The sequence below is a fragment of the Eleginops maclovinus genome, chromosome 15 (assembly GCF_036324505.1).
Source record: "Eleginops maclovinus isolate JMC-PN-2008 ecotype Puerto Natales chromosome 15, JC_Emac_rtc_rv5, whole genome shotgun sequence".
NCBI classification, from domain to species: Eukaryota; Metazoa; Chordata; class Actinopteri; order Perciformes; family Eleginopidae; genus Eleginops; species Eleginops maclovinus.
The window spans coordinates 2,788,107-2,814,554 of NC_086363.1; the positions used below are offsets into that span (position 1 = coordinate 2,788,107).

The following is a 26,448-nucleotide window of genomic DNA, read 5'->3' on the forward strand; positions in this document are numbered from 1 at the left end:
TCGGGGGGAAAGATGAAGGTTATGTGTGCAGCGTAAAATATGCAACATCAAGTATCAATTAGACATCAAAAAGGCCAGGTGTAAGAGGTGAAGTTGGTAGATATTGCACAACAAAGTGTTTGAGTATACAGGGAGTAAAAAGCAGACGAGTGATTCATCGACTCTCCTTTCTCATCAGCTTCTGATCAATACACCGGTAATTGTCTCCGGTCTTCTTCCCGTTCCTGCTCTCTTCTGTTCTCATCACCAAAAAACATTAAAGGGTTTTGTTCGTTCAAATCAAAAGAGCACTTCCTCCGGAGGTTGTTTTTGTTGTGCCTAGTTGGAAAAAAAACCCGGCTATGATGGATTTTTGTTATTATCCCGCCCGGTCCCCTCGGAGAAATCTCCACTTGGTGTAAAAACCTCTGATTCATTTCACATTCGCTGACATTTCCCCAAATGCAACACATGCTAAAGATCACTGAGCAGAATGGGCATTAGCCGGTTCCTGAAGCGAGGAAGAATCAATCACAGGTGACACCGCTGGCTGGGAAATCACTCAGAAATTGTTATGCAGAAGCTTCGGAACCAGCAGCGTTCAGTTAAGCTACTCACGCAGCTCGAAAAGCACTCTGTTCTTAAGTAATGTGTGATTTCATTGACTAAATGCACAGGATATGATGTCATAATTAGTCGCCCACTCATTATTGTTTCAGCATTCTAGTTTGAGACGTAAATTATTCATCAGAGTTTATACTGAGCGCTTTGTTTTGGGGATCAATCCATTCATAAAACTGCTCATTAGAGCTGTGGTGCAAATTAAATAACAAATATGAAGATTGCTATTTTTTATTGAGTACTTAAGCTGCCATTATAAAAAATAAACAACCCATAATAATAACGAACAATAACTGGAATAATTCATCAGGGAAATTTAGAAATAAAAGGCTTGATTATCAAATAAATGAGCATGTAATTATAATAATATAAGGTCATTATAAACACATTTGAAAAGTGACATTTGACTTATTTTCTATTCATTTATTTTCAAAAGTAATTTACTCTCCCAATTCATATTGTTTATTATAATGTCAGCTTAATTCCTTCATAGTTTTTCACCACCTGAGATGCAAACATGTGAATAAATTAAACAAAAACAAACAGGAAATGCATCTTCAGCTGTCAGTCAAATGCAAAATTCTACAAAACAGCCACTGACTTCACTGACACGTGTTTTGAGTTTTACTTTGGAGATGTTTATCTGCATGTTTACCCGTTTTACCGATACTAAATGTGACGGTGATCTAAACAGCCTTTCACTTCCCACTCCGCCGCAGTGCGAGCCACTCAGGGGTTTCTCCGTGACATTTAGACTCAGTGTGAAGTCACACTTTGGCAAAGGCCGAGCACCACGGCAGCTTGTCTTCCCGATTAAACTGCGCTCTCTCCGAGGACTGTCCGCCGCTCTACAGAAGCTTCTCCTTGATACAGATACATACTGATCTGCACTTTCATCAGATGTACTGTCTGCTGCCCATTCATCATGTTCACCGTGTTCCTCCTGACTGTTCTGCAGCTCCACCGCCAAAATCTCTTCTGCTGTCGGCAGGAACTGATTGTTTCCGAGCAAAAAGAAGAGACCATGCCAGTTAAATAATGGCTGCTGAGTTTAGAAACAATAACTTGCATCATTGAATTACTTACAGTAGTATTTAATGTCTTTAAGGGCAGCAACAATAGCTGTGAATGTGACATTTAATCCCCTAATGAAGTTTTGGCAACAGTTGTCCAGCAGACACAAAGAAAATGAGGAATTCCGATGAAGTATTGCTCATTTTCTAAATCTGAACTGCCCTTAAGCAGCTGTTCTTAGCCTCCAAAAAACAGCTGCTTAACACATCTACACACACATCAAGTTGACCTTGAGCATAAACGTGCACCAGCTTGTTGCTCAATTGTCTGCTGGGCAGGAAGTGGGCAGTAGAATAGCGGAAATGATGAGGTTTTACGGTCACTATTACAAAACAAAACCGTAAAGTTGAGTGCATGAAAACCAAAACAACGAGCTAAAAGACACGTAAAAATCGACTTATTCTTATTTGCCCTCTGAAGTTGCTTGTATCCAAAACAAGCTCAAGGTGTAATAGCATTAATGTACACCAGCTGGTGGGCAGTACTTTAATGACAAGTCTTAACTTTAACTGTAAAGTTGAGAGCTTGCAAACCAAAACAATGAGCTAAAAGACACTAAAACGCTCCTAGAGCCAAAAAAGGAACAGCTGAGCTGCGTGAAAATGTGGTGTCTTTGTCACTATGAGTGATCCCTTTCACATTCTAATCATCAATGTATTGATCATGCACAGTTCATGCATTGGATCTGAGGCCCTTTCAGAGGTAAGTAAACACCTCAAACTGAATGCAAAACAATGATTATCCTTCCTCATTCAACCCACATCTTCAGGGATTCTTTCCTGGTATTTATTTATATCTATCTCTTTGTATTAGCTGGTTGGACTGTGTCTGAATCTTCTCTGGGCAGAAGCACACTGAGGCAAAGTGTCCAGCTATTTTACGGCTGACTGCCGCAGCATCAGCAACCCTTGACTGGGCAGGAAGGCCCTCTGTGTGTCAGGGAGGCTGCAGGATTTAATGTGTACGATCACATGAGTAGAATATTTCCAGAGTTTGAACGAATGCTCCTTCTGTTGCTCAGCATTTATGCAAACCATCACACTGTTTTCTTCCTTTCGTTGTGCCACATCCTCTGCATGGTGAGGCTGATAAGAGATATTGGACGCACTCTCTGGCTCTGAGCGTTGACGCTGCTCCAAGATGTGGCTTCTCTGGGAGCAGGTCATCTTGAGGTGAAGGTGGCGTCTGTGATAAGATGATGATTTGGACTCTGAAAGGCTCTGGACTTTCTAACAACCCAACACTGACAATGACTGATGTCAAAAGGAAGTGTTGGGTGAGTACTCCGGTTATCTTCACTGCCTTCTGCTCGTGTTCTTAAAAATCATTTTCTCTCATTGCCGGCGCTGCTGCACCGCTCTGTGCTTCGTGATATATTCATTTCATTTCAGAAATCATTCTCCTTTATTGCGAAGAACACAAATCCTCTCTGTAGAGACCTTCAGCGGCTCGATAGATATGAATCAATGGGTATTGCAAGTTCAGCTATCTTATATAATAAACTAAATGCATGGTCCCAGTTTTGTAATTAAACATCATCAGAATGACTTATGGTAATTGATTAAGTTGACTACAAGTGAACGAGTGCATACATCATGAACCGTCACTGCAGCAACGACAAACGGTCACTGCTCAAACATTCCTTAATGCTAATTTAGCCAACTATGGACCAAAAAAGATAAAGAGCTGCCCGCTTTTCAAAGCGCTGTTCTGCTTTTTGGGGTTTTCCCTTTCCTGTAGTGTGTTACATAGGTTTAGTGCATGTAAATGGTCTGCAAAGGCTAAAATTGCTTTTGCACACACGTCTGAAACGCCTCCATTGGACTCCTTTGTCTACTTCTGTAGCAGTGACATCGCTATGTAACACTTGCCGTTCTATTGGCTAGCGCTCCAACACATTGCATGAGATAAGCTAAGGAAGGGGCGGGACATCTCTAAACGGTTGACCAATCACAACAGAGCCGGCCCAGCTAACCAATCAGAGCAGACTGGGCTCTGGTTTCAGACAGAGGGTGAAAAGAGGAGCTGCAGCACAGGCAGTATGAGAAACATAAGAGCTTTCTGAACATTAAAGCATGGAGACATGTCCTATTGGAGGCTAAAAATACTAATATGAACCCATTTGTTGTCCTATATAAAAGTCATTATGCAGGATTGAATAAGGGGATTAATATCAAAGGAAATAGGGTTGCAACAACAAAGTAAAAAGCTCTTAAATGTCATGCTTTTATACTCTATGTCCTGTATCACACAAGTCACAATAATGTAAAGTCTCTTTATAAATCAGCTCTGTTTTATCTCCTCCTGCCAGCGACAGCTATATCTTTTTAAAGGGCCGTGTGATTTGTGCGCTGGGTCTATATTTCTCACAAAGCACAAGAGCAGAGACATTAGGCTCCATCACCGTCTCTGTCGTGATGCATTCAGGCTCTTAAGACTTGGCTCCTTTTGAAAAAGGAAATCAGAAGGGTGAGATTTAGCTGGTTATGCAGCAGGGAAATCACACTGTTACTATGGTTACCTGCAGTTTAATATCATTTACACACTGATTTTTCAAAGCTGCGTTGTAAAAGTGAGCGCTGAAATGAGGTTTTAAGCGTGTATGATTTTAACGCTGGAACATACAGCTGATTGGCTGTGACTATAAACTCCACCATGACTTTTTTTTTCCTGTAACCCCCAGATACTTTTCCTCCCACAGACGCAGGACAAAATATCTTAAGTATTCATGAAACTTAAATGGTGGGGAGCGCTCAGTGGCTGCTCGGGGAGAGGGATTTGTAGGAAGGGGGACTAGGCTGTTGTCACCACAGTGATTAATTAGGAGGGAAGGGACAGATCTGTGTTCGAGTTAATTAGATGGAAAAACGGTGGATTATCTCTGGGGACGGACATGGAAGAATCTGTCAGAAAATCACCTAAACTGACGACCGTTTAGGGGAATTTGGCCCAGATAAGTAGTCAAAATAACACAAAGAAGACTATATTCAACTGTACAGAATCTGAAGTACAGGAAGACCTCTATTTAAATATAGGGGGGCTTATATTAAAAGAAAGTGAATGTCATTTATCCTCAGGGAACATGACTTTCTGTATTCAATTTCTTGGTAATCAATCCAACAGTTGTCATATTTTCTTTTGTAAAGCTGTCTTTGGCTCTGTTGCTGCTGTAGCAAATTAAAATGTCCCCTCTGTGGGACCAATAAAGGGATTCTGATTATGATTGTGTACAGCAGCTTTTCTTTTGTAAGTGAAGTGAAATACATGCAGCTTTTTCCAGCAGAGTAGTACTTCCTTGGAAAGTAAAATAAGGCAACCACTTATATATATTTATCTGAGATACTGGGGGATGCATCATCCTATGGATTAGGTCTTGGATTTGGATTTTCTATGTTTGCAAAGTAGAAGAATCCCTGAACACAGAGTGTTTTTAACAGTTGATTGAACTGCTTTTAAAAAGACGTTTAGGTCTCTACTCATTGTTCGTACATCTGTCTAAATGTTCTTGTATTGCACATGAAACCCTCCTAAACTACAGATTGTGTGTACTCATTTATATACAATACCTTAAATTACTTTTAATTGAAGATGGACTAGCAACCAACACACATCTGTAGCTCTGTTTGAATGTAGATCCTATTTCATCCAGGAGGGGGCGCTCTACTCTCAGCTGCTTCACTAAAAGGAGGTCAGCTGTGGAGAGTTTCCACACACACACACACACACACACACACACACACACACACACACACACACACACACACACACACACACACACACACACACACACACACACACACACACACACACACACACACACACACACACACACACACACACACACTGATTTTACTCTCTTTATCTCGCTCTCTTTTTTTTGGATGTCTCTCAAACTTTTTTACTTTTCTCTTGAAGTTTCGTTCGGATCATTTCCCCCTCATGACTTCATTCACTGCCCCCTGGCAAAAACACACTTTTCCACTTCTATCTCTTTTCCCCATTCATCTCCACCTGGTCATGTTCTAGTGGAATCCTTAACAAGATAATTCCTCACACCATCTCCTGGATTTTCACTTTACAGACAGCATTTGCTTCTCTTGTTCCTACAGTTTTCTCACTGCATGCCATCAATAATATACATCTCCTGGTTCCTATTGAATATTAAAAGACTCTTCTCGGGGCCCAGTATCACGGCTTGTTACGTTAAACGTCTTTGATCCTTTTTCATGTGTCAACACATCGCCTTTGATCCCGGCCTGATCTTCAGCTGAGGAGAAATCTGGACAAATGTTATTCCATATCGCTGACACTGATCCAAGTAGAGATGAATTCTCAAGAAGCAGAGAACAGTTATCACAGGTTCATTATTTTGTTTAGTTTTTGTTGATTATCTGAGAAAACAAAAGGTAGATTCCTCTAGATAATTTATCATGAGAAAATAGGTTTAGCTTTCTTGGCTTCACAGGGTAATTATGGAGGCTTACACCTAATTTAGGGTATTACGGAATCAGGACTGTGGGGAGGATTCATATCTGAACATGAAGTAAAGGCATAGATGTGTGTTTAACCTATTTACCTACATGTGTTTTAGTTTATTATATGCATTAGTTTGATGAAAAATAGTGGGGACAGCCACAGAAATGGCTAATTTGTTAGTAAAGTGAACAAAATAAAAACTGCTGACCAACAATGTACATTCAAAACACATCAAAATATGACTTACAATCAAAATGAGACAGAAAGAAGACATGTTCAGTCTCCAAACCTGGTTCAAAGACTGTAAAGTAGTGGACAAACTACATTTCTAATCTTATACAGGACATATGATGCATTGCATCTTCAGGGGAACATGAATCTCTGTTTCAAAGTGCATAGCAATTCCAGCAATATTCAAGACATTTCACCCAAAACCGTTTAGGTCAACGCCATGGCGGTGGGAGAGAGTTGCCATTTTTCAGACCATTCATCCTCTGTAGGCGATGAAATCCGTCCAATAGTTGTTGAGATACTTAAGTCAACATTGTGATCTCTAGGGGAGAACTCATACTGTGTGAACACTGAACTTTTCTATGGCAGGTCACTATGGAGAAGTTAGTGATCACACCTGATTTTAGCCTGAAAGATCCCAGTGCGGGGAGTAGTCATAACTGAACAGTGAGTCAAGGTAATACTCAAGGTCATTTGTTAAGGGCCTTCTGCACAATTACTTTATATTTACTATCTATGTGGCACCAATGTACAGCATTTAAAGATGCTTTATGTCATTATAAAGCTGTAAAAGTACATTTTTTTACCTTAAAGCTGGAATCACGTACTTGTCAGCCAAGTCTAGACAAAGGTTGTTAAATCTAAGACTCAATACTGCAGAACCGTGTGTTACAGCGGGCATAAAAGCACATTTCGCCCCATGAATATGGATTCAGGAACACCAGACAATGCTGCCATTTCTCTCAATTCTCCTTTGATTTCAAGGACTACTTTTATCTTATTGTATTGTCTTTGTTTTCGCAAATGTAAATCCGTTGTTTCCAGGTGAAAGCGTCTCAGGTACAGAAGGTAAATCTCCCTCGGTGCCGCCTTTCACGGTGAGTCAGTTTCGTCAGGCACCGCCGTGCCTTCACTGCTGCTGTTTATAGCGTATGACACCAGCAGTATGATTAGCTGAGAAGAGTAGCAATTCATCACAGCCGCCTCCTATTTATGCTCCCACCTGACGCAGAGGAAAATTAAAATGGTCTGCATGGATGCGTCAGCTCCTATATGACTAACAGCTGTAAGTGGGTTCAGATGTGTCCTCATTTTCTATACGATGCAGGGAAGTTATTGCATGGACGAAAATAGAAGAGCGCAGTCTAACTTTCTTCTCCCTTATTTGATCATATGAAAGGAGGTAAGAAGAGTTCAATCTGACAGCAGATGTGAAAGCGTGTCTGTTTTCCTCCCCAGGGAACACCTCTCTATTAATATAAGTCCCTACTTGTCACTTGACAACACACAATTACATTATCTAGGACACATAGGGGGACCTGATCAGGAGGATATTACGAGTTAAGTGTTGTGCGTTAGACCTCGTTTGGTGTGTAAGTGTTAGTGTGTGTTCTTCCGTGTGTACGTACAGTATCTGCAGGGCGGAGATCTTGTCTTTGAGCACCTCCTGGGCCTTGTTGAAGTCTGACAGCATGTTCTGCGTCTCTCTGCTGTGGACGGCGCTCATCTCGGCGAGCTCCCTCTCGTGCCTCTTCGTCAGCTCTTGTTCGTGAGCCCTGAGGAGAGAGAGAGGAGGGGATGATGTCATTTTTTAAGTGCAGGTTAAAATCACTTAACAGGACTCTTTAAACATGATCCTGTTGGAGGAGACCTCACCTACAAACAATCTAATGTGGATGGAGCTTTGAAACAAGTGGCCGTGGTTTAAGAGCAATGAAAGTGTCGTGGTTTAGAGTCAACGCTGTGCAGAGGTGGCCTAGGTGTTCAGGTGTTAAAATGATCCATTACAAGAGAGTCCTTTATTCAATATATATCAGTAGTATCAAAATTCAAGCAAACAAATTAAACCAACAACTGACAAAACACCACCAGGGACTCAGGAATAACACACATTTTTAAAAGTGTGACATTTCCCTTTAAGAGGTTAATCAGGAGCCGCTCCTCTCTCTATCAGTCTCTCAGGAGAAGCAGACAGAATGGATTGTTCCACAGAGGAAACGTGGGTGAGATTAGAAAAAGCAAGCTAGATGCCAGAATGAATTCCTAGAGCCTAATTACGACATATTATTAATGTCAATACTATTACACCTACGTATTATGTAAAGCAGGGTTACTGTTGAAGACCTTCCATACCAAGAGATACAGCATTACGTTTGAATAATGATAAGTAAAGTTCTGCTTACATTGGTGCAATACATAACATCGATTTAGTCATTTTTTAAGATGTACTGCAGAAAATGTAAATGTTTAAGTCTATGTTAGCATTAATGGTAAATCAAAGGCTCCATACTTCAGATCGATGCATGAAAGCATGCATAAAGGCAAAGAAAATGTGCAATAATGCAGCAAGAAAATGAATATGGTATAAAATGCATGCATAATGTAAAAGATACGCACAGGAAGTATGTAATAAATTCATGTTCTTATCAAAAATATTCAATTTGTACAAGCAGAAGGTTTTACTCCAGCAGGAAGGCAGCGGGAGAAAGAGGAGGAGGATGTAAAATGGGAATAAAAGATGAGAATAATTAAATGAAGAGGAGAAAAAGTCTGATGAAAGGGATGTGAGGGATGAAGGAGAAACAGGGCTGCCTGTCTGCCTCTCACTCTGACTGGGCCAACTCTCCCCGAGGGGCGCACATCTTATCTCTCTCTGCTTCCTCTTTATTTATTTATTTATCAGCCTATTTTTATCCCCGTGACCAGGACTCAGTCGGGGAGTTATGTAACAACGGGAGAAATGTGCTGCACATGGGCCTGAAAGCAGAACGAGAGAAAGAGAGAGGACGCATAATACATAAAGACTAGCAGCGCATTCAGTTACCATAGAGAGAAAGACACCATGGGAACAGGCACACACACACACACACACGTAGAAAAAAACCTTCAAACACACACATGTAACGCCATGAGTGATGCTAATGAGGAGCTGGACCAAATAGGCCATACAGAGCTTTAAAAAAATGCATAACATGCCGCAGGGAGCAACATGATTATGGATTCCAATTTGCTTTTACCCTAAATAACCTTCAGATCCCTTAATCAATGAGAGAGAGAGAGAGAGAGAGAGAGAGAGAGAGAGAGAGAGAGAGAGAGGAGAGAGGAGAGAGAGAGAGATTTGCCATGCCTCGGCTTTCTCTCTTTCATGTCGCCGTGTTTCATGAGGAGTGGAGCACAGTAAGGTTGCAGGGACTATCGTCATCCCTATATAATAATGAGAGGGGGAAATTCTGCAACATGAAATGAAGAGGGGACAGCAGAAAGTGTGAGCATTTCTGAGTGGAAAACCCTGTGTCCAGGCTATCCTGAAAGGTCAATGCTAGTAATATGTTGCTAATGGTGCTACTTCAAGTTCACATCACATTTAAAGAGTATAATTAGAAGATTGATACCACTCTTGTGTCAGTAGGTTAAAAAGGGAGCTGGAGCCAGGGGCTAATTAGCTTAGCCTAGCTAAAAACAGAAATCAGGGGCAAACGGGTAGCATGGCTCTGGCCATTAACTACAATGCACCACAATAGTACACTCGGTTTGTTTAATCCATACACACACAATAATGTAAAAGTGACATTAGCATTATAGCCAAGAGTGCTAGCTAGATGGATTAGCCGTTGTTTGTCGAGAAATAGACACAACATGTAACTCAACAACCAGTCAATTATCTAATTCACATACCTGCATTTGTAGGGCTTGAATACATAAGGTACAATAGGTGCTAATTGGGCGGAGGTGGCAAAGTGGTTAGGGGCTTGCCCTGTGAACTGGAAGGTCACCAGTTCAAGTCCACGAAAGACCAACTGCTACCGTAGTGTCCCTGAGCAAGGCACTATCCCTACACTGCTCCCCGTACTAATGGCAGTACATCTTATAATTTGTTCCAAGTAAGACACTGTTCAGGCGTTAGCTTTAAGCTAGCAACCTACTCACCTGTCTCACTCCCTTTTTGCTTAATCACTAGTCTCAGCATAAATGTGATTTATACTCTTAAGTTGAAATGCCTTATTGTTCATTTACAAACTAAAATGTACTTCGTACTCAATTTGAACACAATTTGAGGTGTTGGCAGGCAGATTTTTGAATTTCAGGCACAGAAAGGCTATCTGTTTTCCCAAACCCGAAGCAGAGAGGTATCAATGTTCTCATCAGATCTGTCCCTAGTTAATTCACTGAATATGAGACTACAAAACAAAAACCTCAACTCCTGGTTCTGGAAACACAAAGAGTCAAACCTTATAATGGCTAATAATCAGCAGTAAGCCCTAATGGTGGAGCCAGAGCTTAGAAACAGCAACATATCTGAAGTGTTTACAGCATAAAATACAGGCAAACAAAAGAGAAAACAGGAACCTCGAGGACCACTGCACTGAATTCATGTGAGACATATTCATCAGTGTTGCCAGGCTACAGTGAATTAAGAGGAACTGCTTTTACTGGTCCAGTAATACCGAGTCCAACCGCGTGACCGTGAATATTGTAGAGACTGAATCTGACACAGAAAGAGGGTGCATCTGATATCAGACATGGTAAGGAGGATGCTAATGGCTTTATGCTTCAGTGCAGGACAGTAATGAAATGTTGCAGTAGTACTGGGAGTAGTACCTGATCTGCTGGTTGGCCTCGCTGCGGATCTTCAGCACCTCCTTCCCTTTGAGCTCCAGCTCTTTGGTCAGGGTGCTGATGTTCTCGTTCAGGGTGTGGATCTGGTGGTCCAGCTGAGCCACGTGACTCTTCCTCCGGGAGACCTCCTCCTGCAGCTCCGTGATCCGGCCCAGCAGCTCACGCTCCTACCGAGACAAAAAAAAAACCACAACGTTCATTTTCTACATCCCAGAGTGGGAATTGATCACTAATGATTTTTTGATTACTTCTTTGTCTTCAAGGACAATTTACTTCTGTCATTTTACTTCATTCAGTTCATATGTTCACCTGGCTTCATTATGCTGTTTATTTTTACCTTGGTTTTGTACTTACTTTGTTTGTTTACCTCCTATATTTAATATTGTATTAATGCCTTTAATTTGCACTGTCCTTCTTGTAGTTTTAACCCAATTATGTCATATTTACATCAACTTAGAGGCACCGTATATCTAAACTTAGGCAAAATGGTGACAAAAAAGCTGTATCGCATAACATTTTCATACTGTAAGCATTCAGTTTTTGTTCATAAGTAGCCTGTGATGTAACCTGGACCCATACTCAAATGAGATATATAATCTAAGGCTGTTAATTTGGGGTAATTAATAAATGACTTGACAGGGAACCATTAACATTCACTGTCCCACAGTGCACTGTAACCATAACTGTAGACTTGGCCACTCTGCTCTCATAAATGCTCAGTATGGTTGTGTATAACAATATGTATTGCTCTCGACTTTAGTACCTAAAGGGCCACTTGAGAAAAGAGTGTTATGACATCTCTTAGACCTCTAGTTTGTAAAAGGATAAGTGACACCTCTGCTGGTTAGTATGTGTGAAGAAGAAGAGAGGGGAAGAGGGAGTGTTAGAATATATAAAAATGAATCTAGTAAAGCTTCAACATTTCCAAAGCGGCACACACAAACCCATGTGCTTTTGTTGAATCCCTCGTTATGATTTTTAAAGTTCTCCACGTCTCTGAATGACGTCCATGCCCACCGACGATCTAAATGACTAACGCCCCCCCGCTGAGCGTCTCTTCCCTCCTGAGTTTCTGATGACTTGAGACTCTGGGGTACACAAGTCGTGATTTCAAAGTGGGGAAATGAACGAGTGATTTTCTCAGCGGGGAGGCAGAGAACAAGGCGTAGGTTCAATCCAGCTCTGACGCAAAACGCCTTTACAACGAGTCCAGTTTTATAAGAAAGTCGCTACAACTCTGTTAAAATCCACATTATAATAACAAGAAAGTGGACTTTGTTTGCCACGTTGATCATCATGATTAGAGACTTTAACGAAGATGTTCAAACAGCCTCTTAACTCCATCAGAGTCACATTAAATACTGTCAAAATATAGTCCGTTAATAATGATTCCCCACTCTGCATAAATCTCCCTCCACTTAGTGATTGCAAAGACTGTGTTCATACAGCCAAAAGCCATAATGGTGTATAATAACTTCATGGTCACTGTCCGTCTCTATCTGAGCGTCCCTCAACATTTCTAATTTAAAGTGATTGGCTGATTTCTGCTGTCTATAAAAACTAGCGGCCCAATTAAACACAATGGGGACAGGGCAGATTAATCCTTAATGACTCATTTACTCATTTCACTCTCCATATCATCTCTATGTTGGCGCCATTCTGGGGAGTGAGGACGCACAAAGGCAACTAAGTAATAATAACAAAAAGCCACAAACACACAAAATAAATGCAGGATGATTTGAAGAGAATGTATTGTATTTGGACTATTTCAGAGGTCCAAGTTAATCAAATGTAAAGCAAATATTGTCTTTTTGATGTTCAACCTGAGATATAAGCCACTGTGTTTTGTATTTTGTGTCTCTACTGTGACATATTTAGATGCTTTAACATTAAAAGAATGTCTGAAACCAGAGCCCAGTCTGCTCTGATTGGTTAGCTGACCAGCTCTGTTGTGATTGGTCAACCCGTGTACAGATGTCCCGCCTCTTAGCCTTTCCTTAGCCTATCACGCACAGTGTGTTGGAGTGCTAGCTAATAGAATCACAATCACTGCAGATTAAATAGAAAGAAACTGAACAGACAGGGAAATAATGATTGAAGTATTGGACTGGCATTTACAAGAGAGCTAAAATGACAGAACCTTTAAGATATGTGACGTATTTTGATTTTAAAAAAAAGTTATTTTAAGTTCAGAGAGGAAGAAGAAGAAGAGAGAAGAAGAAGCACTTTGTCAAAAACACTGAAAGCTTCATCCTAAATAGAACAATGTAATGGAAATAGAACAGAGTGAATAAGTGATGTGCAGGGACGCTGATGATGTGATAATTGATCACAGCTAAGTACACACACACACACACACACACACACACACACACACACACACACACACACACACACACACACACACACACACACACACACACACACACACACACACACACACACACACACACACACACACACACACACTATTATAAAGCATAACAGGAGATAACAGCAGATGATTAAAGGAAAGAAAGACTAAAGTGACTTTTAAGTCAGTGGAATCTGCCTCAATAACATAATATAACTTCAATATTCAGAATACTGATCCTTTGTTGCATGTCTTTTGAATGTCTCTCAATCTTTGTCCTCATATTTTGCATTTCTCTGCTGATTCTCTGGTGAAGAAGGTCAAAAACATCCCTCAAAAAGCAAGAAAAGGTGTTTAAAGTGACTTTGCTTGAGCTGATTTGTTAAGATGGTTGATAGTATTTAAGATGTGTACGTTTTAAGAAGACAGACTCCTAAATTCAAGCTCATTTTGATTTGTCAGCCTCATGCATCTTCTCTTAAAGGGGCCATATTATGCTTTTTGGGGGTTTTCCCTTTCCTGTAGTTCAACAGTTACACAGGTTTTAGTGCATGTAAATGGTCTGCAAAGGCTTAAATCCCAAAGGTGAAACGCTTCCATTGGACTCAAATGAGCATAATTGGGCCCCTCTAAGTCATTCTAGTACATATAGAAGGAACAGATGCATTATTTAAATGACAAATAAACTACTTAGATCTATTTGGGGGTCAAAAACACGCTTGTGTTCTGCAGCAGAGACTCCAATATGAGACCTTTAGCTTCAGGAATCGATTGAAATATGAACTGTTTTAGCTGCAGCCCTATGACTGACAGGGAGCAACGTCGGAGCATTAGCCTGCATTGACTCCCTATCGCCGTGGCAACAGTAGATGAGAGGGACCGATGGCGGGCAGTGGGGAGAGAGGAGAGGTCCAGCTGTGCAGCTCTGAGAGAACATCTGTAGGACGAGGAGCCGAGAGAGGAACTCACCGTGTTCGGGGTAATTAGTGAGATTTACAAGAGCCGGTGAGAGGGTCGCCTGCTGAGTGTGTGTGAGTGTGTGTGTGTGTGTGTGTGTGTGTGTGTGTGTGTGTGTGTGTGTGTGTGTGTGTGTGTGTGAGCCTGTTGCAGCTGGTATTTGAGGCACTATGGCTATTTCATTTCTGAGTGCAAATCGGCAGAGATTTAAATGAAAGTCTAATAAAAAAATACTCAAAAAAATAAAATATCTGAACTTTTTTTCTTATCAGTTTGATAAAAAGTACTTTATATATATAATAATTGTTTTGTTATTTAAAAAAACTACCCCTCACAATTTCCAAGTGTGCAAACTCTTATGTAAATGTTATATAAATTGAAGACTTGACAAATTATTTCATACTTTTTGTTGTAAGCATTTTTTAGAGCAGTTTTGACTCAATATATATATGTGTAATCATCTCTCTGTGTGGTAGTTTTATAAGTAGTTACATATTTTATTGGTTTGAAGCTGCCGTCATACAGGAAACAATGCAGTATATAATCCAGTTTATTTGAATCTCATTCATATCACCCTCACTCTTCACTGCTGTCCACAAATGATCAACTCTAAGGACTTCAGTTTTTACGTTTGCAGCTGTATATTTAAAAAGTGTATTGATTAAATCCCAATTGATGTTCTGGATGCTTCCCTGGTAAAGGTCCTACCTGTATCCGGTTGTTCTCCAGGGTCTTCTCCAGCTCCAACTTGGCGACGGCTGCTTCCTGTTGGTGCGTCTGTCTCAGGTGTTCGATGGCCGACGCGTGGATGTGGTTCAACTCTGACCGCAGAGAGGCTGGACCGCAAGAGAAGGACAGAGTACGAGTTCAAAATAAATATAAATAACTTAAATAAAATACATGTAAAGTTCATAAAGATAGAAGAAAAGATCCAAAGTGTTTTATAATTCTATAGTTTAACGGTTTACACTCATTCTAAAATCATCTTTAGAACTACTTTGCTGTATTTAGTTTCATTAACAGTTAAGTGCTGATCTTATTTAATGTTTAGTTTATAGAATTGTAATACTTGTAATAAGCTTCATCTCGTCAGTAGCTTGTAGAGATCAGTGAAGTGCATTTAAATAACATAAGATATACTTTATTGATCCCAAATTGGGAAATGTTGTCGTTGCAGCAGAATGTAAAACCAAGTATTGCACGTTAATTGGAAATTTTAAAAAATGTATAAAATAAAAAGTGATACAATATAAACATCTCTAAATAGAAGATAAAACAATGTTAAGTATCTGACAGTTAATACATTATTGAAGGTTCACATTAGAAAGTTCCTTCAAGAATAAAGTTAGTTTGACTGATGATTTAAAATCGATCGTAGAAGAAATGGCGATCCAGGGAGCTAAACTTTCTCTGTCTTGAGTTAAAGTCAAAGAGCAGTTGTCTTTTTTATGTTCTCTAATAAAAGAAAAAGTCACTCGTTTATTAATTTGTGGACAAACAGGCATCGTTAGACCACGATCAGTTGTCTCAAGAGGAACTGTGTCTAATCTGCCTAGCAACTCAAATCTGCACTGAACTGATGACATTTGTGCAGAACAGAGGAGAGCACAGAGCCTTTCTGCACATCTCAGACTCAGTCATTTTCAGGCTTGTTACAAAAAGTCTCCACCGACCTTTAGTGTGCTTTCAAAAAAAAAAAAAAGCATTAAAAGCAAAGGCGTTTTTATTGCTAAATAAATAAATAAAGCCTGTTTTATGACCGTGGCTGCTTTTACCCAAGTGGCCTTTAATCCTCACTCCAATGAACAACTTTCTAATGGGTTAGAAAAAGCACACAGAGGGGGAACACACATTATTAGCTTTCTACTCGAATGGAAGACACATTCATAATGTCAGGATATGTGGACACACACACACACACACACACACACTCAAGGAGAAAATGAAGTGAAGTAAGAGAGAGGGGGGAAGATAGAGTGAGAAGGTAATGAAAGGATGTGGGAGGTGAGGGATGGATGTGAGCAGCTCTCCAGTGTCGGGACCGTGACATGAAGGTTAATGGAAGAACATTTATCACAGCACTGGTGGGTCCGCTCTGAAAACCGGCCATAAAAGAGACTTCTCTGCAGCTCACTGTTCCTGCTGATATTACACTCCATTCATATCCTATTTCACTTCATATAAAAACACAGGCTGCGCACTGAAGTTCTCTCATTCCTGAGTTGAGTTTGGTAAGAAAGAAGGGATGAAGCCTCATAAATCAGACAACATCCATCCAATATTAGATCTATGATTAAAGGGTCACAGCAGCTTCAAATGAAAATGTATTGCTCGTTATTTTCAATGTTTTCCAATGCGATCGATGCAAACATCTACATTTGTTATTGTTTTCCAGAACTGTCGTGATTGGTGGAACCTGAAAGAGAAATAATATAGCCTCTCTATCATTTACAGTACATTCATGTTAGCCTTTTAACTAAACAACTGTAAATGACGGAGACAGATTCCCTCTGTAGTATTTGAAGCATTGAGCCACAGGTCTTATTTTGACACAATTTTAATATCCACTTGAATTGTAAGACTGTGCATTAGGGTCACCTTTTTTGCAGGTTGCATTTGAGATTATAACTAAAGCATAAACACACACATCAACGTATCAATGGGTGTAATTCAATAATCTAATATATACTGCTTTGCAGGCTGAGTACTTTTGTATTTAAGTATATCTTGATGCTTATACTTGCAGTCTTGAATGCAAGACCTACTTTGTACAGTGCACTTGTCTTTATAGGGTGTTATGTGACTATGATATGATTGTGCTTCCTCGTGTTTTGTATTTTCTTGGAACATATCAAACTGCTTCTTGAATCACGACTGTATTCTGGCAAAAACACGTGTACTTGTACATCTGGAAGTAGCAGTTTTAAATAACTTTTTCCATGTTGAAAAGTTTTAGTTTCTTCTTTCAGTTTGACCTCATTTTCCACCGAAACCCTGAATTGGAGCATTGCTAAGTCATTTTGTTGAAAGGGAAAGTGTGCTAAAGGGTCATGGGAGGGTGAATCTTTTTAATGCATGCACCCACACACGCATGCACGCACGTAGTTCTTACCCAGCATGGCTTTGCCCTCGTCCTCCAGCTCAAAGCGCAGTGTCTGCAGCTCCTGTTCTGACTGCTGTTTGAGCGTCTCGATGCTCTGCCGGTGAGCCTCTCTCATAGACTGCAGCTCAGCGTGGTGGTGATGGCGGAGACGCTCCTCCAACTCCTGATGGGGGGAGGAGAGGGGAGGAAAAGATGTGGTGGTGGGGGAGTTAGGGGAACAGGGAAGGATAAGAGGAGTAAAGAAAGTGGGGAAAAGGGAGGGAGAGTAAGAGGGACATTTGAGGATAAAAAGTTGAGGACAGAGGCAGAGATGATGGAGTAGGAGGGGAAGTAAGATAGATATGAAAATGGAAATGAAAAAGTGGGGGATAAGGAAGTGAATTAGCATTATTTTAAATCCTCTATAAGGGCAGGAGGAGAAACTGCCCAATCAACATACACTGAATTGAACTGCACTGAAACACCAGCACCTCCTGTCAAAATGCATTAAAGAATCCAGATAAAATCCTCCATGTTTGGCAGATTTTCTTTAAGAGGTTTGCTTACAGATTCCTGTTCAACACGACCTTCATAACTGTGAGGGAAAAACTATTGAAGGTCACTCTGCTGCACACTTCTATATTCTCTCACATCAAAATACATCGGTATATAGACAGATGCATCCTGGAGTTTTGAGAAAAGGTAAGGTCACCTTTTTGGTTGCGTCTCAAAGGAAACACCGTAGAAAAGTTTGCTGACATTTGCAATGATTTCCTGTTCAGAACTGCCTCGACTGAATCTTAACTTTATAAGACTGATATGAGTTAAAACTGACAAGCTCTTCTATACACAATGTAGTTCCCAGGCCATAACACGGCTGACCTGCAATGCTGTTTTAGGAAGCATTACAACCAAAGCTTCTTTCAACAAACCCAAATGACGCTTGTAGTGTGAACTGTGACAGTGAGCTCGTCAATCTGATCTGTTGGCTGTCAGCTGGCTCGTTGGCCGAGAATAAACTGAGACCGATATCCCATTTGACCACTTAGAGGCAGAGCCACAAAGCAAGGTAAGGCCGAGAAAACTGCAACCGAACACAGGACTGAAGTATCGACGACATATGACAAAAAATGTTCTACCTATAATCCTGTTTTATGGCAGACTGTACAGTAAAAGTGTTCTTTGGATAGCGTGCTTTTGTGTGAAATGTGGGTAAGATCAAGTTTGCCGTGCTCTAATGTTCAAAAAGCTCGTTATGTTCTCTCATACTGCCTGTGCTGCAGCTCCTCTTTTCACCCTCTGTCTGAAACCAGAGCCCAGTCTGCTCTGATTAGATAGCTGGCCAGCTCTGTAGTGATTGGTCACCCGCCTGGAGATGTCCCGCCCCTTAGCCTATCACGTACAATGTGTTGGAGCGCTAGCCAATAGAAGCGTGAGTGTTTCATCGTGATGTCATTATGTTCAGGGAGTAAACAAAGGAGTCCAATGGAGGCTTTTCAGGCAGGGGGGTTGGCCTCAATCCTCTATAATACCTAATCTTCACAGGCATGTAACGGGTCAAACAGGCCCTTTCAGACTCGTGTTATAAATGAAGTTAATGTAAAATATTGTAGGAATGTTTGATAGACTTGTGGTCTCAGTTTCATTACTACACAGAGCCATAAAGGGATCCCATCGGAGACATAAAGCTGCTGTGCACACACACACACACACACACACACACACACACACACACACACACACACACACACACACACACACACACACACACACACACACACACACACACACACACACACACACACACACACATTAAGCCATTTTCTGTCAGTAAAACATTAAGATGCCATTTTGCAAATTATAACTACAGCCCATCAACAAGGAACCGTCTTAAAATGATATTCATAGAAAGATGGACGGCGACATCTGCGGCATTTTAATTCACTGATATGAAATGCCTTTGGGAAATGATTCATGGTTAGAAGAGAGCCCTGAATATTCAAATGCGCCTCGTTCAGAGTCATCGAACATCAGTCTCTGGCTCTTAGCGTTTGACGGGGAAGCCATGCTGCTTTTATGGTAACACTGGAAACAGACGTGCTACAGTTCATTAAAGACAAGATCTTAACGAGTCAGAGGAAGCATAACGATGTTGGTATGATAAATAAAACAAGCTTCCCATTACAATACAAAGACAACTAGCATTCAGCCTCATTTCCTCACCAAAGTATCCGTTCACTCTGCATTATGTTTCAATGCACTCTCCTTTTGCGTAAACTCACAGAATGAGGGCAAATCACATAAAAAATGACCAAAAGGACACAATAAGACACACAATATGACACACAATATGACACACAAGACACACAATAAGACACCAAATGTTGGAAAAAGTCACTAAATCTCCTCAAAAAAGATACAAAATTAATTTCACAAAAGGACCAAACAAAGACACCAAAGGACCACAAACGACTACGAAAAGGCCACGTTAAGACTAAGAAGACAAAAAAATAACAAGAAATTACGAGAAAGACACAAAATAAGAACAAAAAAATGATGAATAAAGTTTAAAAACAGTACAAAATGACACCAAATGACCACAAAATGCACCGAAAAGCACAAAACAGCACAGAAGGACCAAAGAAAGACAAAAAATAACTGAAAAAACACACAGGATGACCACAAAAGACATAAGATGACCACAACATTATCAAAAATGGCACAAAAACGAAAAAATTACCACAAAATGATGAAAAAAACTCACAAAAGGACCACACAAAGACACCAACGGACCACAAACGACTACAAAAAGATACAAAAAGGCCACATTAAGACTAAGAAGACTAAAAAAGTTTAAAAAATGACAACAAAAAGACGTAAAATTACCACCAAAACACAAAATGAGCACAAAAATGATATTTTTAGGGGAAAAAAGTTTAGAAAATGAGTACAAAAAGACACAAAATGCACAACATTTCCACAAAACGGCACAGAAGTACCACAGAGAGACACAGAAGTACCACAGAGAGACACAGAAGTACCACAGAGAGACACAGAAGTACCACAGAGAGACACAGAAGTACCACAGAGAGACACAGAAGTACCACAGAGAGACACAGAAGTACCACAGAGAGACACAGAATGACCACAGAGAGAGGCGTAATAATTTAAGTCACTGGTCTTGCTCCTGTAAGAGGGTCAGTGGGGTCTTATAATGCCCCCCCCCCCCACACACACACACCCACTCCTTTATTACTCAGGCATTTTCTAAGTTTTGTATACAAATGCGCAGCGGAGGTTAGACAATCCTCCCTCTGAAAGCAGACAGGCAGATGATGTAGTGAGCAGGAGTGTGAGAGATAAGATAAGTGCGACAGAAGATGATAAGGAAAGCAATATCCTGTCAGACGCTGCGCACACACACACACACACACACACACTCAACACACACACACTCAACACACACACTCCGCTGCTATTTGTAGCTTTTTAGAGGCGAGAAGTTCGGGAGCTAAATTAGGTTATGCTCGTGTGTTTGTGTCGCGAGGATTTGCAACAACTTTATTACTCCCAGCATGTTACTGTCTGCAAGCAGATAACGCCAGACAAACTGAATGAATCTACCACACACACACACACACACACACACACACACACACACACTCTAATGCCTACACTTTGGATAATTGAGTTTTCTCCCTCCCTGCACTGCTGACAGAAATATATAAGCACCCCGCCACAATAAAAGCCCGTCCGTTGAGCTTTTATCACGTTATTCCCCGGCTTATTAACTGAGAGTGTGATGAAAGAAATGAGAGTGTTTGCTCAGATTTGTTGAAATATTAAAGAGTGTGTGCACCAGAAGCTGTTGACTAATCACAGCAGAGCAAGCCAGCCGACCAATCAGAGCAGACTGGGCTCTGGTTTCAGACAGAAGAGAGCTTTTTGAACATTAAAGCATGGAAACATCTCAAAGTTGGGTCATAAAATACAAATATGAACCCCAAAATGAGCATAATATGTCCTCCTTATGTAGATACTTGAGTAAATGTACTTAGCTGACAGTTGTGTGTTAGTATTGGAGAAGAAACAAGTAGAGGAGGGAGGTGAATGTTTGATAGAGCAGCCTCTTCAGACTCAAGCATTACAACAATTACAGCGTCCGAGTCGGAGAGGGGATTTCGGGACTGTGATGTATAGCTCATCCAAATCGACCTTGACTGTGATAGGGTCGGATTAGCGTTGAGGAACATTTCCTTTGGCACCTCGAGGCGTGTGTACATTCATATTTTGACATTATAAAGGGGGGGAAGCTGTCAGAAGAGCGTCTTGATGTGGAAGCCGTCTGCTGTCACAGAGAGTGAGCGATGATGACTCACCGCCACGCTAACCTTGACTCTGACAAGCCTCTGCTGGATATAAATGTCATGGGTGGAGCTTCTGGAAGAGGAGATTACATAACGGCTGCAGATCATCGTCTGAGGGTTCTTCAAAATGCATGGATTAATTGCATTTAATTAGTTGATGGCACCAGAGAGGTCCTCCAGAAATGCAGGTTTTCTGTCCTTGCTTCACTGCAGAGGTCTCACACTTCCTCTGCCATGATTCTAGATCACTTTGCTCCCATTGTCGGACATCAGATCTCTGTCCATGGTGCTGATTCAGCCCTGGACGCACGCAGTAGCTCTCCATGGTGCTGACTTCACTTCCGAGTCTCAGCCATGCACCTCTCTGATTGCCTGCAGCATTTCTCTCTACTGGATCACCTGTGCAGTGATTTGTGTGAGTGCAGTGTCACTAAACGCTGCCAAAAATATCCACAAATGGCAGCTTGAGCTTTTGACAAAAGTGACTTAAACAAGTGAGGCTGATTTATCAATCGATTTGATCTTAATCCAGCTTTTCATTGAAGGAAAGGTTGTGTGTTGGAGGTCGTTTTTCCTTCTTCTCAGTCCATATATGGGCTGAAATATTTAAGGGGTGCTAATGTAAAATGTGGCTATTACCACATCTTTTAAATGCACAAATATCCATACCATTGTATAAACAGTATGGAAATCAAACTATATGAAATGATATGATCTTATTGCAGATGCTTATAGCACGAGAGATATGTTTGAGGTCATTTCTTTCCACACGGCACATCTACAAACACATTTAAGAGGATGCCAGAAAATCCAACTCAGCTCTATGTTTGACCACTTGTAGAGCTCTGGAGCCATGTGTGTGTGTGTTTCTTCCTTACTAACACTTGCACGAGGGTAAACAAGTGCATTCACAATCATGAAATATGCATTAATGCAAAGTCCTTTAAATTATTCCATAGTTATTGGAAGTAACATGCTAAAAAAAAGAAGTAACATGCTAAAAGTAGCAATGTGCCAGCTACAGGCAGGGAAGAAGAAGGACAAGAGTGTTACTGGGTATTATTTCAAATCTCCAGATAGCTTTGTTAATAAATGTTTGTGTGTTTGTGTGGATATCTGCCTCCTCCCACCTTCAGGTCCCTCTTCCTGGCGTGCTCCATGTCCTGCATGGAGCTGAGGTGCACCTCCTGCAGGCGCTGCTGCCTCCGCTGGTGCTCCGTCTGCAGCTCGTCCAGCTGCATCCTCAGGTGCTCGCGCTCCTGGCTGAACTGGTGCTGCAGCTGCTGCAGCGACGACTGCGACTGCGACAGCTGCATCTCCAGACTCTGCTTCAGCAGGGAGATCTGCACAGGGACAGACCATGACACATGTCAGAGAGGAGGAAGAAGAGGACGTATCGCAGGTAAGTTCTTTATGCAGCGGTGGGAATGTATAACCACCACTCAATACAGACTGCAATGAACACCTTTGTGCAATATATACAATTGCTATTCACTACTTAGTGAGGCTCTTTAATGCTGTTTTGGGATTTCCCCTTTCCTGTAGTGTGTTATATAGGGTTTTGGTGCATGTAAATGGTCTGCAAAGGCTAAAATTCCTGTGTTCTCGCTACTCCACACACATTGTACGTGATGGGCTAAGAGGCGGGACATCCTGAAGCTGTTCAATCACAACAGGGCCGATCAGTTAACCACTCAGAGCAGACTGGGCTCTGGTTTCAGACAGAGGGTGAAAAGAGGAGCTGCAGCACAGGCAGTATGAGAAACATAAAGAGCTTTCTGAACATTAAAGCATGGAGACATGTCCCAGGACAGACACGGCATACTGATATGAACGGATATAGACTCTTTACTGTTATTACTGGCTGCTAACTTTACATTCATACGTTCCCTTACTTTTAATAATGCTGCTACTTATCTCTCCTATCTTGGATGTGTACTTATAAGGACAGAGAACCTGTGGTAATCAATTAGCTTTAAGCAAAGGACATTAAAGATAATCCTTCAAGCAATAAAGTTCCTTTCTTTAAGTGAATACATTTCTTCAGTTCACTGCGGGACCTAATGAGCTCCGGTTAATGTGCAGGGCAGCACTAGAACAAATTGCAGCATGATTCATCAAATGAGTCTGTCTAGACGACTTCAGATAATGAGGATTTGGGGGAAAAAATGTAGAGATAAAAAAGAAAGACCTGCTAAAGCAAAACGGTTCCTGTGTTCTAATGAAGCTGATGAAGAATAGCAAGGCTTTCTCTTCTGAATCAAAGCTGGAGACTTTTGTGTTTGCTGCTGCCTTTTATTTCACCTAAGAAGTCACTCTCTTCATGTATTTGGACTGTTTTTTATTGCTATCTTTATGCTTGTATAGTTTGTTATAAAGCACGATGCATCGCCTTGTCTTGTGTAAATAAACCTGCCTCTCCCTTATAATAGTGTATGGATTTATCAACATCAACACTTACAGTCCATGTGGTTAACCTACAACATGACTTTCTTACGTTGAAATAGGGATATTATTTCTCTAACGTTATTGTAACTTACTGCACAAAATATGTAATATACTGAATCATCATGATCATGGTGGGATGTTTTTGGGAGGATCTGTACTGAATAAAGATGTGTTTCTGTGTCGAATAACATTGTGGACCGGGACATTTCTGCAGCTCCACAATACCGATATCTTTCAACTCCCACATCCGGTCCGTTATAAAATCCACCTTGTTCCACGTCAGAAACATATCAAATCTACGGCCCTCGCTCACGCAGAAAACCCTAATTCATTCCTTCATCACCCCCCGTCTGGACTCCTGCAATGGAGGTTTGTTCGGGGCGACAACAACACCCTGGACCGACTCCAATGCGTGCAGAATTTTGCTGCTAAGGTTTGCACATCACCCCTACCCTCCGTCACCTCCACTGGCTCCCGGTCAAGTCCCGCCTCCTCTACAAACTCCTCCCCCTTACCTACAAATCTCTCCATGCACCCTTTCATACCTCACCCTCCTGCACACCTACAAGATGTGTAGCCTACATTTGTTAGCCTTTGTTTATTTGTGTGTTTTTCTTTTTGTCACGGCCCCTCGTCCTATTGTACAGCGTCCTTTGGTTAAATGGTTATTGTTATTAAATGTTATTATTAATATAATGTATTGATATTTTGACACCAACAAATATTGTGTCACTTGTACGTTGAATATTTTACTCAACTCCAAATAAATAGGTCGGCCCACACTGCTTGTGTATCAATCAAGCGGTCGAACACCTGCTGCTGTGCTTTGACAAATGTAGTAAATAATTAATCAACAAGTAAATAAATAAGGCTGTTCTGATTGTGAGGCGTGAAGCCGACGCATTAATCAATACATGCCGTGTGATGGACATCATGCGTGCAGGGATGAACATTAATACAGCTGCTGACCCTGTGAGTGTGTGAGAGTGTGTGTGTGTGTGTGTGTACGATGACCACAGGAGAGCTCTGTCACGCTACATTAAGATTCGTCATTAGCAGTGGCCGCCTGCTCCCGTGTCTTCACCGCGACGTTAAATAATGAGCGTGAGAGTGAGGCGGGGCTCTGCAGACGGGAGCCTCTCTCGTTCACTATTGATTATCTTACTGCTGCTATAATTACATCCATTCAACTACAGGCTGCAGGCCTCTGGTGTTCACAGCTCAAGTTGAAGATTAAAAGCATCTTTAACCGGTAAATAAGGGAAACGTCCTCTCATCCTCAGTGCTGGGAAGAAGCTACATTAACTCAAGCACTGTGCAATATGGAGGTACTTGTACTTCATTATTTCATTTATGCTACTAAATACTCCACTTATAGGGTTTACTCCCTTACAAACATGCATTATGATGTGTTTAATGTAAGATAACAGCCCTATATTACGTATTATATATAAGCCCCGCCTCTCCTAGCTTTTACATTACAGTTATTGGCAAAATGCATCACAATTTATCGTCCAATTATAAAAAATACATCCTCATCCTTGTTTTTCTCGTATGCTTCCATGATAAACGTCATAAAGAATCCAAAAAGTAAAAGAATATTGAGGAATTGAAGCAAATAGGGGATGCATTTCATTAAAAACTGATGATTTGAAAACTGTTTTGTTGTCAATCAGGGTCTATTTACTTAAATTTATCAAGATTTTTTAGGACGTATTTGGTGTTAAGCCATTCATTTTTGAGAGCCTAAAAACGCTCAATCCTGGAGTAATGCTATTCCAGATAAAGTCCAGAAGAGATCCAAACCCGTGCACATTCTGCTTGTGTCCGCAGATCAGTCGTACCTGCTCCAGCAGATCCTCCACCTTCCTCTGCCAGCTCTCCCTGGCGCTGCTCAGCTCCTGCTCTTTGCTCTGAGCCAGCTGACTCAGCGCCGAGGCCTTGTCCTCCTCGTGGTCCTCTCGCAGCTCCTCACGCAGCTTCTTACACTCCTGCCTGCAACACACACACACACACACACACACACACACACACACACACACACACACACACACACACACACACACACACACACACACACACACACACACACACACACACACACACACACACACACACACACACACACACACACACACACACACACACTTAAGAGATGCGATCGACAGAACAATGAACCGGCAACAAAACCAGCATTCACCACATTCCTTCAACATTAAAGCCCTTGCCGTTATTTTAAAATC

General features: G+C 41.1%; 1 protein-coding gene across 3 annotated transcripts in view; it reads right to left on the bottom strand.

Moving 5' to 3' along the window:
- The window catches only part of fam184ab (family with sequence similarity 184 member Ab), a 122,114-nt gene that overhangs the window by 10,903 nt on the left and 84,763 nt on the right, over positions 1 to 26,448 (bottom strand). For all 3 annotated transcript variants that reach the window (XM_063901587.1, XM_063901588.1, XM_063901586.1), the window contains exons 13-18: positions 26,050 to 26,200; positions 22,888 to 23,100; positions 17,421 to 17,574; positions 15,017 to 15,144; positions 10,981 to 11,165; positions 7,791 to 7,937 (exon numbers count right to left, since the gene is read on the bottom strand). In XM_063901587.1, coding sequence (XP_063757657.1) covers positions 7,791 to 7,937; positions 10,981 to 11,165; positions 15,017 to 15,144; positions 17,421 to 17,574; positions 22,888 to 23,100; positions 26,050 to 26,200 — 978 coding nt within the window. The remainder of the gene's footprint in view (positions 1 to 7,790; positions 7,938 to 10,980; positions 11,166 to 15,016; positions 15,145 to 17,420; positions 17,575 to 22,887; positions 23,101 to 26,049; positions 26,201 to 26,448) is intronic.